At 44.8% G+C, this 17,061-nt stretch overlaps 1 protein-coding gene across 10 annotated transcripts in view; it reads left to right on the top strand.

The window, feature by feature from the left end:
• Positions 1 to 17,061, top strand: part of fgfr2 (fibroblast growth factor receptor 2) — a 57,323-nt gene that overhangs the window by 28,030 nt on the left and 12,232 nt on the right. For 6 of the 10 annotated variants that reach the window (XM_080036941.1, XM_080036944.1, XM_080036940.1 and 3 more), the window contains 6 exons: positions 2,915 to 3,084; positions 5,169 to 5,292; positions 10,544 to 10,734; positions 11,877 to 12,021; positions 13,898 to 14,097; positions 14,854 to 14,996. In XM_080036941.1, the coding sequence (XP_079893067.1) occupies positions 2,915 to 3,084; positions 5,169 to 5,292; positions 10,544 to 10,734; positions 11,877 to 12,021; positions 13,898 to 14,097; positions 14,854 to 14,996 (973 nt within the window). Of the gene's footprint in view, positions 1 to 2,914; positions 3,085 to 5,168; positions 5,293 to 10,543; positions 10,735 to 10,988; positions 11,128 to 11,876; positions 12,022 to 13,897; positions 14,098 to 14,853; positions 14,997 to 17,061 lie in introns of all 10 variants that reach the window. The other 4 variants (XM_080036943.1, XM_080036946.1, XM_080036945.1 and 1 more) reach the window with 3 other exon arrangements.

Consider the following 17,061-nt stretch of genomic DNA (forward strand, 5'->3'; position numbering starts at 1 on the left):
GCACATTATTCTTCACATCATCATCTCACTGTCATTGGGCCTTTTCTCTTTATTCGAAGCTGCAGGATTTGCATGGAAGAATACATTTGTTCCACCAGATGAATATAACTCACGACCAGATATTTGGACTGAAACAAATAGCATGCAGCTAATGCACTTGTGAATTGTTTTTCTATAGTTAAGTGGGTGCTGACGTGAAAAAATAAAAAAAAGACTTCCTTGTAACAGTAAATTTGAGAATATGGCCACTGACGGAAAAACAAAGGAGAGATTTCTAAAATAAAGTTATATTACGTAAAGTTGTGAGTTTATGAGAAAAAAATGTATACTACTAAGATGAAGTCATATTCCTTTTTATGGAAATAAAAGGTCACGGAAACCTACTGACCCAGTCGGCTTCTCACACTTGGTAATGGGCTCGCAATGAACACGCAATTTTCTGCCAAAGTTTGTACAGTTTTGGCTATTTCACAACAATGATTTCAGTGATTTTTGTTTTATTTCGCATGAGCTCAACTCACTTGTCTGAAGTGGGTGGGACTTTGTTGGAAAAAGCTGATGTCACGTATTTCTGTAAACCAATCAGGTTTTTAACAGTACTTGAATCAAAATCTGACAGTTGTGTGGGATTGTTAGCTTAGGTTTCAGAGCCAATAATAATAACAATAATAAGCTACCTAAACTATTTGCATTAGCTAAATTGCATTATTACAAAGCTAAAAACAAGGAGGTTTTGCTTGACATTTGTTAAAAACATGGTTTTCACAGGACCAATTTCCTTGAAACTGTATTCTCAAAGTCTCATTTTGTTTCCCCAACGGTGGCCCTAATAATTCATTGAACAACGCTACCTTGTTCAGCTTGCCTGGATACCGGGAAAGAGGAGGACAACACAGCATAACAACAAATAAATTCAGATGTTGAAATACTACTTTGGGGTCACTGATGGCTTTAGCTTTCCGGAGTATATCTTAGAGACAGAGAAAGAAAGAGAGAGAGAGAGAGAGAGAGAGAGAGAGAGAGAGAGAGAGAGAGAGAAAAAGACTTTACTCATAGCTAAGGAGTTAGATAACCTCAGCTCACCCCGGGCCAGCTTAGGATAAACAGCCGTGTGAGTGGGGGATCCGGATGCAGGGGGCTTTGAGGGTGGGGGGGGGGGGGGGGTTCCGGGAGTCCACAGCAGCAGCAGTTGGCCCAGCAGTGAGAGTTTGGCCTCATCTGGAGAGAGAGACAGAGAGAGAGACAGAGACACAGAGAGAGAGTTAGTCTGAGTGAGGGGTCGTCTCGTTTGAAGTGCGGTGCCCCATCCGGACTGAGAGCATGGGAAACAGCACCGCTCACCTTTCAAGTCCCCCCCAGCCAACCCTCCTGCTCCGACCCCCGGCTGACACTTTTTTGGGGGTCATGGGGGGTCGTTCTGGGTAAGAGACGGACGGGCCCTCGCAATCGGGAGGCGGTCTCCACCTAATCTGTCTCTGTCTGAATGGATGGAGTGGTGACAGGGGAAATGGACATTGAGAAATGGCAGGGGGGGGGACCAAAAAAAAGGTGAAGATGCAGGAAGAGACAAATGCAGATAGTGAGAGAGAGAGAGGGAGAGGGCTGGAGAGGATGACTAATTATAGTTTGAGCACTTAGGCGCATGCATGCCTCCAATTCAGGAAGGAAGAGCGCTGTTTACTGACTTTACTATCCAAGTATGCGCGACTTGTCCGGTCGTGCGTGCCAGGAGAAAGTAGTGGGGAGGTGTCTGATAGTATGCAGATTGGACAGAGGGTGGAGAGGGGGAGGGCACTTGAAGCTCAAAACACTCTCGAGGGACATAGAGTTATGTTTGAGGATCATACACATACAAGTCAGTAGTGGTCTCTTATCTATGGGTATTCCCTCTGTGTGCTGCACTTGCACACTCCCGCTATTTTGGAGAGGAAGTGATTGTGTGTGGAAGATGGTTTTTTGGTTGTTGTTTGGCTTTTGAGTTCCTCTTCCCCTCCGAGCCCCATCTGCTTAGGCAATCACACTCCCAGGTGCAGAGTGAAAGGGAGGTTGTGTGTGTGTGTGTGTGTGTTTAAAGGGGGGTGTGGGGGCTCAGAGTAAAATCCAGCTGACTGAAAGAGACAGAATTCAGGAGAAAATTGTGAACCAAGGGACTGGAGCAAAAACCCAAGGAAGGTGACGGATTTCAGTAGGAGAAAAAACGGTAACCGTTTGGCGTGGATAAAAATCTGTCCAGAAAAAAAAAAAAAAACGAGCGAGCGTTGTCCAGAAATCTTGAAATACCTCGTTAAACGTGACATTCATTTTCTCCCTTGACGGCACATAATGATTTTTTTCCACGGGTGCGATAAGCAAAAACCCTCCCCCTTGGCCTATGCATACCATCCATATCTAGAGCCAAAGTGACGGACAGATAAACAGGGGGAGCTATGGGTAATTGGAGGAAGTGGAGGAGGGAGAAGAAGAAAAAATAGTTGCAAAGTGGGAATGAGATGAAATTGAATGTGATGGTCTAGTTACCCCTCTTGGCAACGCCCAGGCACATTCTAACCCTCTCGGAGCTGATGTCTCCCCCCCCCCCCCCTTTTTTTTTTCTACAACACCCTGCTGAGCCTACAGGGGAAAGTGTGTGTTTTTGTTTAACTGTGTGAGTGTGGAGCTCTGGGTTGTGTTATGCAGACGGTGGGTCAGGAGAAGGAGAAGGAGGAGGGAGAGAGTGGGGGGATCTTTAGGGAGCGATAGGAATGGTTCAGGTTTGGCTCCTCTGCAGTCACGCTTCCATGTATATCAGCCTCAGCCAGTATTTCCAACAAAAAAAAAAAACCCTGAAGCCAAATGCTCTTAATACCGAGGACATGATTAGAAAAAAAATCTCAACCCTGACTTGAACAGCAACTGTTTTGTTTCTTGCACACAGGCGCTCCGTATTGGACCTCGTCAGCAAAGATGGAGAAGAAGCTTCACGCCGTGCCAGCTGCCAACACAGTCAAGTTCCGCTGTGCCGCGGGAGGCAACCCCCGGCCCAAGCTGCGCTGGCTCAAGAACAGCAGGCCTTTCCGCCAAGAGGACCGCATGGGAGGCTATAAGGTAGGATCAACAGCAATACATCATACTTTTTTTTTTCTTATGACGACTCACCGACTTCTAGTGCTTTTAAAAAAAAAACTTTTTTACTGCTGTTTCTGTCTGTGCTCCAGTAACGCCCGGACATTCGTTTTTTCGGTGAATGTATTTTACAAGGGGGACGTGAAAAGCCTCCTTCTTCTTCTTCCAATCCTGGCTGTCCTTTCACCCCCTTTCCACCCTTGACTGGAGAGACGGGAGCAGAGTAGTAGACAGAGGAAACGCGGGGCAGGGTTTCTGCTGTGAAATTGGAATTGCTCATCCGTGCGCCTCCTCTCTCTCGCGCCAGGATACTTTGCAGAGGCTCCTCTCACTGTAACTGGACATGGTCTCTCTACCCCCCCCCCCCACCCCCCCTCCCAATCCCCAACAATTAAGAAACTTAAGCCCAGGACTTGAGGGTTAAATGCCCCCGGACAGTAACGTATAGAGGAAGTAGGTAGCGTCAGGGTTGAAATGAGTTGAGAATGCTGAGGTAACTCAATCAGGGAGAACAGGTCCCACTGGCTTTTTGCTTTGGAGACTTTAAGTGCGTGATTCCAGCCTGTGATTCTGTTGTTATGTGATTCACAAACACACACACACACACACACACACACACACAAACACACACACACAAGCACTGTTGGTTAGCTGCTAAAAGTTTAAGCTTAAGGACTTATTTGGCTATATAACATTAGGAAAACCAAACTGGACCCAAAATTAAAACTATAAATTAACTCCACTGCATTCCCCTAATTATTGGAAAGAAAGATGGATATGTCTCTCGCTCTAGCCCCGTTTTGGGAAATAAACAGTCGGAGGTGATTTATATGTGCTGAAAATACCTGATTCCGTATGTCATGGGAAAGTAAAGCTAGCGCGGTTGTTTTATTTCATTCTTTGGATAAAAACACCTGAAAACAACTACAACTTGTCTCGAATAGGAAGTCTTTTTGGATTGCACTTTAGTTCCTTTTGCTCCCCAATTCAACACTGTCTGTGTCCCTCAAAACAAGCTTCATTTAGTGTATATGCTAGAGCTGCACTGATACAGTAGAATAACAATTTAAAATGGCTGTCCATTGTGAGATGTATTCATGAAAAGAGTCTGCTGGTGGTTAATGACTGACAGTTTATGAGGGAAACACATCTTTCCGTGCCAGGAAAGTTAAGGAGCACATTATGTTGATGTAGCTGCTAATGTCGCTTCCCCTCGGCTTTCAGCGGGCCTCGTAACAGCCCGCTAGACAAAAAGCAGCCCCCGACGTGTGGCGGAAACGATACAGTGAAGGCCTGTCAGATACACTGTGGGGCCTAGCTCATTTCTCTCTCTCTCTCTGTCTCTCTCTCTCTCTCTTTGTCAACAAATGCCGGACAAAAGCCCTACCTGAGCCCAGCCCTGTGGCATAATCTCTCCATTGTGTGAAATGTAGGCCTGTACAAGCAGCGGCTACAGTCTCTCCTAAAGTGTGCAGACGGAAACACCATTGTTTGCTCACACCTGTGGATTCCACACAGAGCTGAAGCTATTTTTTTGTGCAAATCATTTTGAATACGTTTGTTTGAAAAGGTGGGGCTTTAGTACCCACAATATCACTGAGTGACAGAAGAATTTGACAATTGAAAGGGAAGTTATGGGAGACTGTCTTTATGTGTTACCTTTGTAAAAGTTGTTTGTATCCAATTCCATTTTATCCAGTTCTCTCCTAGTATTCCCAAAATTCCCAAAATGACGGAATGATGAAAACCAATAATGTAACCGGGGCTATTTTTCACAGCAGCTGATGTAATTTGCAGGGAATCAAGAAAAATATCCCGATGTAGTAGAGTCATCCTGGGAGAATTAGCCTGTCAGCAGCTTCAATATGGTTTTCCAGCACGCTGAAAATCGGCTCCCGTCTTTCGTCCTTTTCTTTTTATATTTTTCCAACCGAGCCCTTACTCTTTATGTCTTTTTAACGTCACCTGCATTTCTTTGGCATTCGTATGTTTATTGCTGTGTGTGTCGGTGGGTGTATCCTTCCGCTCGTAACAAGACAAATAAACCCTTCCCTTTTGGTACCCAGGTGCGTAGCCAGCACTGGACCCTGATCATGGAGAGCGTGGTGCCATCAGACAAGGGCAACTACACCTGCCTGGTGGAGAACGAGTTTGGAGCCATCAATCACACCTACACCCTGGACGTAGTAGGTCAGTACCATGCACTAAACACACACACACACACTCAGAGCACAGCACACCTGTGGGGCCGACAAAGGCAGAGCGGAGATGTGGAGGAGGGGAAGGCCAGCGGAAGGAGTTCTCACAGTCAGAATTGTGTGTGTGTGTGTGTGTGTGTGTGTGTGTGTGTGTGTGTGTGTGTGTGTGTGTGTGTGTGTGTGTGTGTGTGTGTGTGTGTGTGTGCGTGTGAATGCTCCGTTTGATGGCCCAGGTGCTCTCTAGATTGCAGGTGCAGGTCAAGGAGCGCTGCCAAGTGTGTGGAAGCTTAAGATGCAAGATGTGTCAACAGTTTTAATGTAGTTTCCATTAGTTTATACGATATTGGCATCTTTATATTTTTTATTAATTTAGGATGTGTTTATGATGTACCGTCCAGTGTGCGTATGAGGTAGTCTTGTGAGAGAATGTAGTTGTTTCCGGAGGTTGTTTTGTCTTTAAAGCGACTGCTGGAACTAGTTTTTATTGAAGAAATATTTCCCGTAGAAAATTGCTGACAGTAAAGTCTGCAGGATATCCTGAGCAACAGGGATACTCTTTCTGGAAAAAAGGAAACACATTGTCCAGTTTGATCAAATGCAACTGTCCATGATTTAAGCAGCACGGCCTTGACTAATAAAACAGAAAGTATTTGCATGACTAAATACCACAGGTAAGTGGAAAAAATATTTTTCTTTAGTGCAGATTTGGGTGAACTGACCATTTTAAGGTCAACTGAGTTGTCATGGGGACTTAATCCGGTGGCGGGTGATCGTTAAGTGTCACTCTCCGGGGACACAGAGTGCTGGCCTCAGCACTAATACAACAAAAGCAGGTCCAGACTTAACTCAGTCAACCCCTCATTATGACCTTTGGAGCACAGAAAGCAAAGAGTGTTTTTCTGCCCAGTTTGCAGAATCGATTGGTGGCGGTGGACTACAAAGGGGGAGAGGGCTAAAGATAGTTGATCAATGTGTGCATGTGTGCTTTGTGTGACGGCAGACGGCAACTTTGGCCCAAATTTGATGCGGCTCCGCTCTCCTTTGGCCTCACTCACACAAGCAATCATTACACATCAAAGTTTACCTGACACAGTTATTCTTCTAAAGTCTGGTCAATATGGCACAGATAACAGAGACAGTCATGCGACTACAGCAGTTTGATTCACAGAGGAGCATTTAGGGGCCAGTGGTCAGCTGTGTGTGTTATGTGTGTGTATGTGGAACTATTCTCCTACTGTCTCCATTGTCCTGGGCAGGAACTACTGTAATTACATACCTCTGTTTTTATTAGAGTCCCCATGGTAGTAATAAGGAGTATTATTTTCCTTATATCAGATGGAGAGTGAATACCTGAGGGCTTTTACACAATGAGCGTATATAGGTACATGCACACAAATACACGTAGGTCCACACACACACACACACACACACACACACACACACACACACACACACACACACACACACACACACACACACATGCTCCCCAACTCCGGCCCCTGCTCTGCTGCTCCCCTCTGGAGTTAGCTAAAGCTCTCCTTCAGACTGCATATTTCTGTTTTTTTGTTCTGTTTTATTGCAGAGCAGTAAACCCCCTCCATGTCTGGCTCTGCAGCCACTGCCCGCTGCAACCTCTTGCCTCATTTTCCTCCATTATAGCGGGGTGGTGTGGACAGTGTGAGCAGAGGGGGACAAGGGGGGAAAAACACAGAGACAAAAAAGGCTTTTCTTATCAGGGAACCAGCCTTTTCTGGTTCGAGCTGGCCTCTGGAGAAAGGGCAGTGGGACACATCCACCAGCAGACAGACGCACATGACAAGCGGACACAAATGAGGAGTCAAAACAGACGTCGGCTCCTTCAATCAGAACGGTGGCACTCAGTGGCCGTGCGCTACTTTGTCTGTTAGCTGCATGCCATCCTGTGCCATGCCGGGCTCTTTCTGTGGATGCCCCTGACCCTTAGGGTTCTGTGTGCCAAGCTGCCAGGTTACCCAGAGTTCACCAGTCTCGCATGGGATACCATGGAATGCCTATGATGGGCCCGTCTCCTTATAGGCTTCTTTCTGCCTCTATCTCCAACAACACCCCTGCCATCAAATTTCTCCACTAATGACTTAACTGATAAATGGATTGAGTTTTGAAATGGGTCACTGCATATTGGTTACAGCAAAACATGAAAAGGCATCGCAGGGTCCGCTCTTCATTGGCTTTATCTAACAAAGAATACCAACACAACAATTCCATGTTAAGTCAGTCATTATCTTACCCTATAGGAAAAGGACAGCTATCATCAGCAATCTATACTTAAAAGTATCAGAGTAAAGGCTCCCCTGTGACTAGTATATTATTCTGTATGACATTTGTAGATTGTTTATATTGATACGTCAATGTTAAAGCAGCCTTTTACTATCGTAGCGGCTCGAGGTGGAGCTAGTTTTAACTGCTTTGTATCCAGTGGTTCCCAACCTAGGGGTCGGGCCCCTCCAATTGGTTCGAAAATAAATCCAAAGGGGTCATGGCATGATTAATGGCAGAGCGAAGAAGAGAAAACAAAGTTGTGACACACAAGTCTGTTTTCAGTTTGTGGAGTTTGCTCTAATGTTTGCTTTTTGGTGAACCTCTAAGCCCCGAGATTATTGAAACCATCTGAGAGGTTTTAAAAGGAAAACGTAATTTATTTTAAGGGTCACACTAAAAAGATTGGAAACCACTATTGTGAAATATATGTTTGAGGGTATATATATAGGGGAGAACGAGGGAATCTGAGGCATCGGGTAATGTGAGCCACCCCCTGTATCTAGGCAACGGAAAACATTTGTGGTCATGTGAGATATATGTTTTCAAGCCCCTCTCATTTCCCATTGGCCCTGAAAGAGAGGACCTCATGGTGCTGTGGTAAGCATGTTTTTTTCACCAAAATAGGTATTTTGCATGTAAAAGTAAATTTTCCTGCTGTCAACTTAATCAACTGTTGTGCCAAAGCAAATGTATTCACGTAGAAAAACTTCTATCATACGTGTTGATGAACTACCAACATATAAAAACCATGTGATGATATTAACTAAAGATTAGCCTGAAATGCTAAGAGAGGTAGTTTTTTCTCAAATAGTGGTGGTGGGGGAAAGTGAGCCAAATGCTGTGGGGGAAAGTGAGCCAAATGCTGTGGGGGAAAGTGAGACACTGTCTCTGCAAATTTGCTTTGCTTAATTGACCAAACCCCATCATTCTTTTACTATTCCGACATTAGTTCTGGAATGTGTGGCTAGCTTTCAGGATTCTAACTGTTACAATATGTGTTGTTATGGTAGTTTCAGAGTGGAAAAAGTAAGTGGATCAGTTTAACCCCAGCTGGTTCACTTTACCCCCTTGATTTTTCTGGTCTGTCTCAGTTTACCCCACAGCTGGGGTAAAGTGAGCCACATGACAACTTTTTTAAAACAATCATATTTTCACTGCCCTTTGTCTTGAAAAAATTCTGCTAATGCCCATTTCTAGAACACATCCTGAATTAATGGGAAATGTGTAAATTTGAGTGATAAATCATTTTAGCTCGCTTAGAGGGGAGCAAATGTAAAAAGTAGCTCAGATTACCCCGTATATATTCCAAATCTCTTAAAAAAAAACTTTCCCGTTTTACTTCATGCCCTCTCTCCCTTAAGTGTAGCTGTTTGAGGTCGATCGGCCTTGAAGGACCTTCTCTGCACTTGCTCATGCAGACACATGCAAACACGCACAAGCAAAGTTAATCCTCTATCAAGTTTGGGGTTCAAATTGCTCCACACACTTTAATTGCCTTTGGTGTTTCTCCATCAACATGACGTGGCCTATTTTTCTCCCACGGCACACTCGATCTGTCATTGGGTCCGAAATGTCGGTAAATGCTCCGGCTAACATTTAGATCAGCCATAATAACTGTTGGAATGAATCTTTAACAAATGCCAGCTCCAAAGGTCCTACGTCTTGCCAACATGTCTCTTTCACTCTTTCACACTCTCTCTCTCTCTCTCTCTCTCTCTCTCTCTCTCTCTGTATGACTGCTTCTTTCCTTTTTGCCTGTCTTAGTAAACATATATCATGTCGGACAGTATTATGTTTGGTATAGCATTGGGCAACGGACTGTTGAGATTGAAGCTGATCACCTATTCTCTGTTTGGGAAAGATTGAGTGGGTGAGAAGGCCAATGAAAGATGGAAGAAGGAGGGGGATTTGGGGAGGGTGAAAAACAATAAACAAGATGAGCCCTAGGAATGTGGAGGAGGGAGGGAGGGGTGGGAATCATCTGATCTGACAGATTTCAATAAGTTGGTGGAGGATAGACAGGCAGACAGACAGACAGACATGTGTAAGAAGTCTCTGCTTCACTTTCCATCAGTTGATCCCTTTTAATTTCCTTCACTCACTAACCCTGCCAATTAGTTCTCCCTTTTTTAGTCCTACTTCTTAAACCTTTGCCTCCACCCTTCATCACACCCCCGACCTCATACACAGACATGCACACACACACAGATAAATTCCCTGCCTACCTACCTTAAACGCTTTGTCTTGGAAAGGCAATGCAGCGCACCAGGTGGAGTGATGTCATTCCCTGTGAGTAAGTTTGTGCGTGAGTGTGTATTTGTGTGTGAGAGAGGGGGGGGTGGCTGTCAGTGTGTGGGGGTTGGTGTGCTCCTCAGTGCGGTTTGTGAAGGCCGGGGTTAGTGTTTGAAAGGGAGTATTGTTCAACTATGGTCTCGCTCTGTTTGGATTTCGCAGGCCAAATGTTTGCTTGTAAAAGAATGCAGATAGCCGGGCACGTAGGGGTGCTATGAAGGTGTTTCACCATCCAGGACTGTCTGTGGCGCATAGTTTTGCTTAACCCCTCCTCCCCCCCCCCCTTACCTACGCGCATGCAATATTTACACCACATAGTATGGAAGTCCCTCTCCACCTGAGCTCTTTATCTTCTTCGCTTTGTTTTGTGTAAAAGCCTCTAAATGTTTCTAAGATAAGAAAGACAAGAGGCAACAACGCCATCATGGTTTTAGCCCAGGGGCTGCTGGGAAAAACAAAATTCACACTTGGGAATTTTTGAAGTTCTGCTTTTAGATGAGATAAAACTCTCAACCATGCTAAAAAAAAATCTGATTTTAACCATGTGACAATATGAGGGAATTTTTACACTTCCCCTATCGGTCCACACACCTGTTATAAGTAATACACAGCCATCCCTCAATAATAACATTTCCTTTGCCTTTTCCCAACAGAACGCTCCCCTCACCGGCCCATTCTCCAGGCCGGTCTCCCTGCCAACACCACCGTGCACCTCGGGGAGGATGCCCGCTTCGTCTGCAAGGTGTACAGCGACGCCCAGCCTCACATCCAGTGGCTCAAACACATCATGCAGAACGGCAGTCGCTACGGCCCCGATGGACACCCCTACGTCAGAGTGTTAAAGGTACATTCCCCCCCACTTCCTCTTTCAGATTGTATTCTAATTTCTTGTTTCTTTATTTCTAGGTGTTTTTCGGATCAACGTCAAATGTCATATATAGGAGCTTTTCCCTCCCCTAGGTCTTTTCCATGCTGGCCTTCTGGTGGTTTTCTTTCAGATACAAATACATTAGCTTTACAGTAAGCCATGATGTCTGCCCTATATACTTTTATTTACGTGTCCATGTCTTTTAAGTGTGTATCTGTGTGTATTTGCAGCGTTCAGGCATTAACAGCTCCGACGTGGAGGTGCTCACGCTCCACAACGTGACGGAGGACGATGCTGGGGAGTATATCTGTAAAGTCTCCAATTATATAGGCGAGGCCAACCAGTCGGGCTGGCTCACGGTGGTCCCAGGTAAACCCTTGAGACCTGAATCCCAAATCCCACCTACACTACCCCTATCCTACCCCATAATCCTACTCCATGGTGTGGTTTCCCTGGGCTTGGTCCCTCCTCGATCCTGCTGTGCTCTGGTGGTTCCTGCTGGTGGTCTCTTGGTGGTCCTGGTGATCCAAATATCTTCTCTGTGTCCTTACCTTTATGTTTCACCCCTTGTGTTTTCAGCTGCTCCCCTACGCTGCCGATATTAGCGCAGCCATGGAAGCACTGTTTTGGAGCTGCATACCTATAGACACTGAAATTGTCACAGCTAGTGTCTGTTTTTTTGACTCTCAAGCTGTGACAAGATGGTGTTGCAGTGCAGTGCTCTCCATGTTCTCTGTGTATGTTTATTTGTTGGTGCATGTATCCAGTCCAATGTACACATTAGACTGGCATCTATTAGTAGGGTCTGTTGGGTGACGGGAACCTTTATTTTTTATTAATTTTTTTCAGTTTGGTGTACTGGTTCTATTTTTCCCTCATGTTTTGGTGGCATACTCTCACTGTGTGTTTGTTTATAAATCCTTCTCCTTTTCTACAACCATGGAAACTTCCCAGCATCCTTTGCTCTAGACGGGACCCTCGACGATGGACGTCATCCAGCCTCCTCTTGTTCCTCTCCTTTGGTGTTTTGGGTCTTGTTTATTTTTTTCTCTTGCTCTTATCTTAAACCCCTCTCTTTCTTCTTTTCCTCTTCCTCCTCTTCTCCCTCTTCTCCCCAGACGGCAGGTGTTAACACCACAGATAAGGAGATAGAAGTTCTCTACTTGCCCAATGTAACATTTGAAGAGGCTGGGGAGTATACGTGCTTGGCGGGTAATTCTATTGGGATCTCCTTTCACACTGCTTGGTTGACGGTGCTTCCAGGTATATACACTCGTATGCTGTCTTCTCCTTTTATTTTGTTTTTATCTCTGCATTTCGTTTTTAAATGGTTGGATTATGTCACTTCAATGACCTTTGCGGAAGGCAAGTCCTCCCTCCGGAGTCGGAGACACACAGCTGAAATATTATATTACTGGGATGGACTAGCACGGAATAACATCCAAGACAGTGTAACGTAAGAACAGGGAGCATATGCTCTATATTATCATCTGGATTGACAAACTGTTGAAAGTTCAGAACAGATAAAGGGGTCGTTTGCAGACGACTTATTATAACTTTGAGACGGAAGTGAAGTTCCCAGGGCAGCTCAAGTGTCTCTAGACTCCAAAAAGGAGGGGTTTGTTGCCCGCCTTCTCTTTTCCTTATGTTACATGTCTCTCCCCCTCCTTGGGGGGGAAAAGATTTCAGTACCACATTTAGGGTTTGCATGTCAAAAAAAATCAAATCAGTTTTTTTCCCTCCACCCCTTCTCCTGGCTCTGATAATTGGCTTCTTTTAAACATCCTTATTTCTCCCTCGAAATAAAGATGGAAAGGTAAAGCTCAGCGCTCGCCGCGAGTCGCTGGCTTGGCTTTCTCAATTATCAGAGCCAAACCAACTCCCCTCCGCTTCTACACAATGAATGTTTGTCTACTTGTGCGTTCTCATTCATCAACTGGTTTGATCCTATTTATGTCCGTCGCTGTATGTCTGGCCTGTAATTACGCATACCGAAGGATGAAATACATAAAGCTTAGTGTCAGTCGGCCCCAAGTTTACTGCGGGATAAACAGACCTATGTTTTATGCTTCAGTTTGAGCCAAACGTAGCGTAGGAAATAAATGAGATCGATGAGAGTCCTTGACTTTCCGCAGCCCTCAACCATTAGCCAATCCCCCGGCCCTTAATCTGGTAAACCAGATGATGGTTTTGTTTAGTCTATAAACAATACAGTATAATGATCACAGGCTAGCTATTTCCTCTGGGAGTAACATGTAATATTTATTGTCATTGATGTGCTCTATCTGCACCGATGGCGCCTCCGAGGCTGTGGCTTCCGTGTGCGCGCTGTGGTTTCTGGACCAGCAGATACAAGGCACAGAGGAGAAAGGTTCCTAACATGTAGAGTACACTTACATATAGCTGGCTGACCGATACTTGGTTGGCTGTGCTGCACAAGAGCCTTGTTTGTGATCTGGAGGGCTATGCATTATGGAACAGTCTATTTCTATAGCACTCACACACATATGCACGCACACACACACACACACACACACACACACACACACACACACACACACACGCACACACACACACACACACACGCATCCACGCAAACTCAGCCCATATCCCCAACAGGAAGTATACACCATATAGAGGCATGAAGGACACCGCTCTCCCTTGTTTGCGATCGGCAGTGAAGCGCGCATTGTTTCCGTCGTCTGTGGGTGTGTGTTTGTGTTGTGCTCGCGTGGCTCCAACATTAGCACAGAATGCAGACATATGCAAGGCCTTGTTGTACTGGCTTTGAAATCAGTTTAGCTTTACAAAGGCCTGTCAGATGAAAATAATAAATAAATAAAAGAAAGAAAGTAGGTGTGCTGGTACTCTTGGAATCAAAGCGAGAGGAGGAATGCTACAAAATCATTTCGGTTTAGTTTGCCTACCAATGATTACTTATACGCATGAGTCATCTCCAGAGAGTCTGTTTGCCTGTCTGATACGCATGATGTGTGTCTATAGAAATTAAGATTGCGCCAGTGTGTCACCCATTTGTGTGTGTATGTGTATGTGTATGTGTGTGTGTGTGTGTGTCTGTGTGAGAGTCTTCCTCGAACTGTCTGTGTCACTGCTCACCTTTTTATATTTTTTCTCTCAGCCCCGGAGGAATCCCCAGGGCCTCTGTCCCCTGACTATGTGGAGATAGCGATATACTGCGCTGGGGTCTTCCTGATCGCCTGCATGGTGGGCATCGTGGTGATTTGTCGCATGAGGAACACCGCAAAGAAACCCGACTTTGGCAACCAGCCGGCCGTCCACAAGCTCAGCAAGCAGATCCCTCTGCGCCGCCAGGTAACAGAAAGTAGATAAAGAGTTCTAATGGCATCTAACACCCCTAGAGGAGAAAAATACAAACACACACACACATGCTGGAGACCTGCTGCAGAAATACAAGACCGATAAAAAAAAAAAAAAAAAAAAAAAGAAAAAAAATATGCCTATAGCTATAAGACTATTGAAAAAAGTTGAATAAAAAAAATAACAAATAATTAGGACTATTGCTGAAAAATATAGAAAAAAGTTGATAAAGAAAAGAAAGAATAGTAATTCCTTTTTTTAAACCAAAAGAATACATACAGACTTACTTCAAAGACAATTATTTATGAGCAAGTTAGAACTGCTGCCTAGAAATGCAGCCAGATTTTTTTTTTCCTTTTTCTCTCTGTGTGAGCCAATGCTTTTCCCTCAAGGGGGAACGCACTCCAAAATGTGCAAAAAAGTGTTGCATTACACTTTGCTGAGATGCCTGGTTCCTGTGTCAAGGTAAGGTTAGGGCGGAGAGAGATGAGCCCTGGGGACGGTCGGTGGCGAGGGCTGAAGCATTCACACACGCATCCATCAAAAATGACTTGTTGTCGCTCACTTCTTAATTATCACCGAAAGTGTGCCATAGCCTATACCTATTGACATTGCTAGTAAATTGAAATACCGCACCACACAGTCAAGTTGCACGTATATACACATTCAATGGGGACTCCTCTAGCGATGCCTTGGAGCTTTAGTTGACCTATGAACCCAGACTGCGTTGATCAGCCAATCCCTTTGGTCCTATAGGTGTCAGCTGACTCCAGCTCTTCCATGAACTCCAGTACACCACTGGTGCGCATCACGACCCGCCGGAGCTCTGCCGGTCACGATGACCCAATCCCTGAGTACGACCTTCCAGAAGATCCACGCTGGGAGTTTTCTAGAGACAGGTATGGGCTGGGCTGTTTTCTTATATACTGTACTGTATGAGCACTTGTAGCCTATTGGTGCTATTTCCTCATAACAAAACTGATCAGATACAGGAGTGAAGATATATGACAGATTATCTCTGAAGGAAATAATATTGAGTTATTCTGCTGGTTCAAGTGAGTCGTGAACAGGAATGTTTAGCATTGAATATATAGAAAATGATGACCTAGTCCTAGACATGCAAGTTTTGCCTTTTTGCAAAATGCTTAGAACATAATTATGCAAATGCTACATAATGTATAAAAGGCTTTTAAAGTTGGAGTAAGCTATACATTAATATCTAGCTGTCCATACTGTGTGTGCTCTGATGCACAGTAAGGGCATGTTGCGGATCATGAGGAGAAATTGACTCAAAGTGATTTTGACAACAAGCATTCTCCAGAATCGCTGACTCCTCCTTTAAAAGGTTGATCTGTTTTGCAGCGCCAAATTCATCTGAGTTCATAAAAAACACACATAACTCAAGGTCTGCATACATTACCTGTTTGACAGTATGCGTGACAACTTTCAGTACTTCACTGTAGGAGCTCGTCCTCAAAGCCAATACAACTATCAACGGCTAACAGGGCCACATTACAGAAGCAGATAAAACCAAGATTGTGACACAGTGTGCATCTGTGTGATTGTATCTCTGCTGCTAACTGATAAGATAACTATTGTTCTAGGTGAAGAGTGCCATTGAGAAATGATGACTGACTGGCGGATAATAGTTGTGATGAGATAATGGCTACCGATTCATTTGTTGGTGCTGCCAGAAAAAAAAAAAAAAAAGTCTTGGCACCCTGCCCCGTGCCTCATTATTAGAAGTGAATGCTACGTCACACTCTCTCTCTCTCTCTCAACACACACACACACACACACACACACACACACACACACACACACACACACACACACACACACACACACACACACACACACACACACACACACACGCACACACACACACACACACACACACACACACACACACACACATGCTTCTGATAACGAGGAATGAAGCTGTGCTAATTACTGGTTAGCCCTCCCAGCTTTCATCTGCATGTTTGGCCCGGGATTGTTTGCTCGGTTTTCATACCAGAGGAATTAGCACCACTGAGGTTTCGGTTAGTCACAGTTGCAGCGGCCAGTTGATAAGCTGTAGGCCGGACTTAATAGGACAGCAAAGGTTAGAATAGTTTAATACCCACTTGAGGCCTCTGGTAGAAAAAAAATAATAAAAAAAGGTGAAATCCCAAACCATAACCATGAAGACCTGTGTTTTATTAAAATGGTTGTTCAAAAGATCTGTATCATTCATTTTACCATTACTCAGTTAAAAGATAAATAGCATCTGATGTAATGCTAGGCTCTGTTGTCTGCATGGAAACATTCTAAAAGTTGTGATTTTAATTGATGAACCCGCCAAATGCAATGTTTTGTCTGGGCTGCACAAATCCCTGTGTGCCTCTCTGTTTGGGTCTTTATTCCTCGCCTGTCATCCCAGCGCCTGAGGGATCATGTTGGGATTGCAGGCCATTGAGGAATGCTAACGTTTGCGGTTTGCGCGGGGAGGAAAAATAACATTGATTATGTGTGGCTGGATGGACAGAATGGTTGCCATTGAGCGTGGCGAGTGTGTATGGACAGATAGGGGATTGTGTTACTACGGCAGGGCGCCGGCCTCAGGCCCTGGGCTTTGCGGCGCTCAGTGTGAGTGTTTACATAGCCAGGACACTGGGCCTTAGGGGTGGGGCTAGGCATGTCAATCAGATGGAAAAAGGCACAGCGCGAGGTCAGGGGTTGCCTAGGTGCTGTGATGGATAGTTAAGAAAGAGCATGTGTGTGAGTATCTTTTCTCCACCATATCAATCAGTGTGATACAGTTTGGACATTAGAGTTTAACACACACCTTATTGTGACATGGCTTTCAATACAATGGTACTTGAATTTCCATTTGGTATTGTAGTCAGGCCCACCTGTATGGCAACACAAAGCCAGCATTCCATCTGTCACGGGGCTAATGTTGTCAGGGCTAAGCTAAGC

Source organism: Ammodytes marinus (assembly GCF_949987685.1).
Source record: "Ammodytes marinus genome assembly, chromosome: 11".
In the NCBI taxonomy this organism is placed as follows: Eukaryota; Metazoa; Chordata; class Actinopteri; order Uranoscopiformes; family Ammodytidae; genus Ammodytes; species Ammodytes marinus.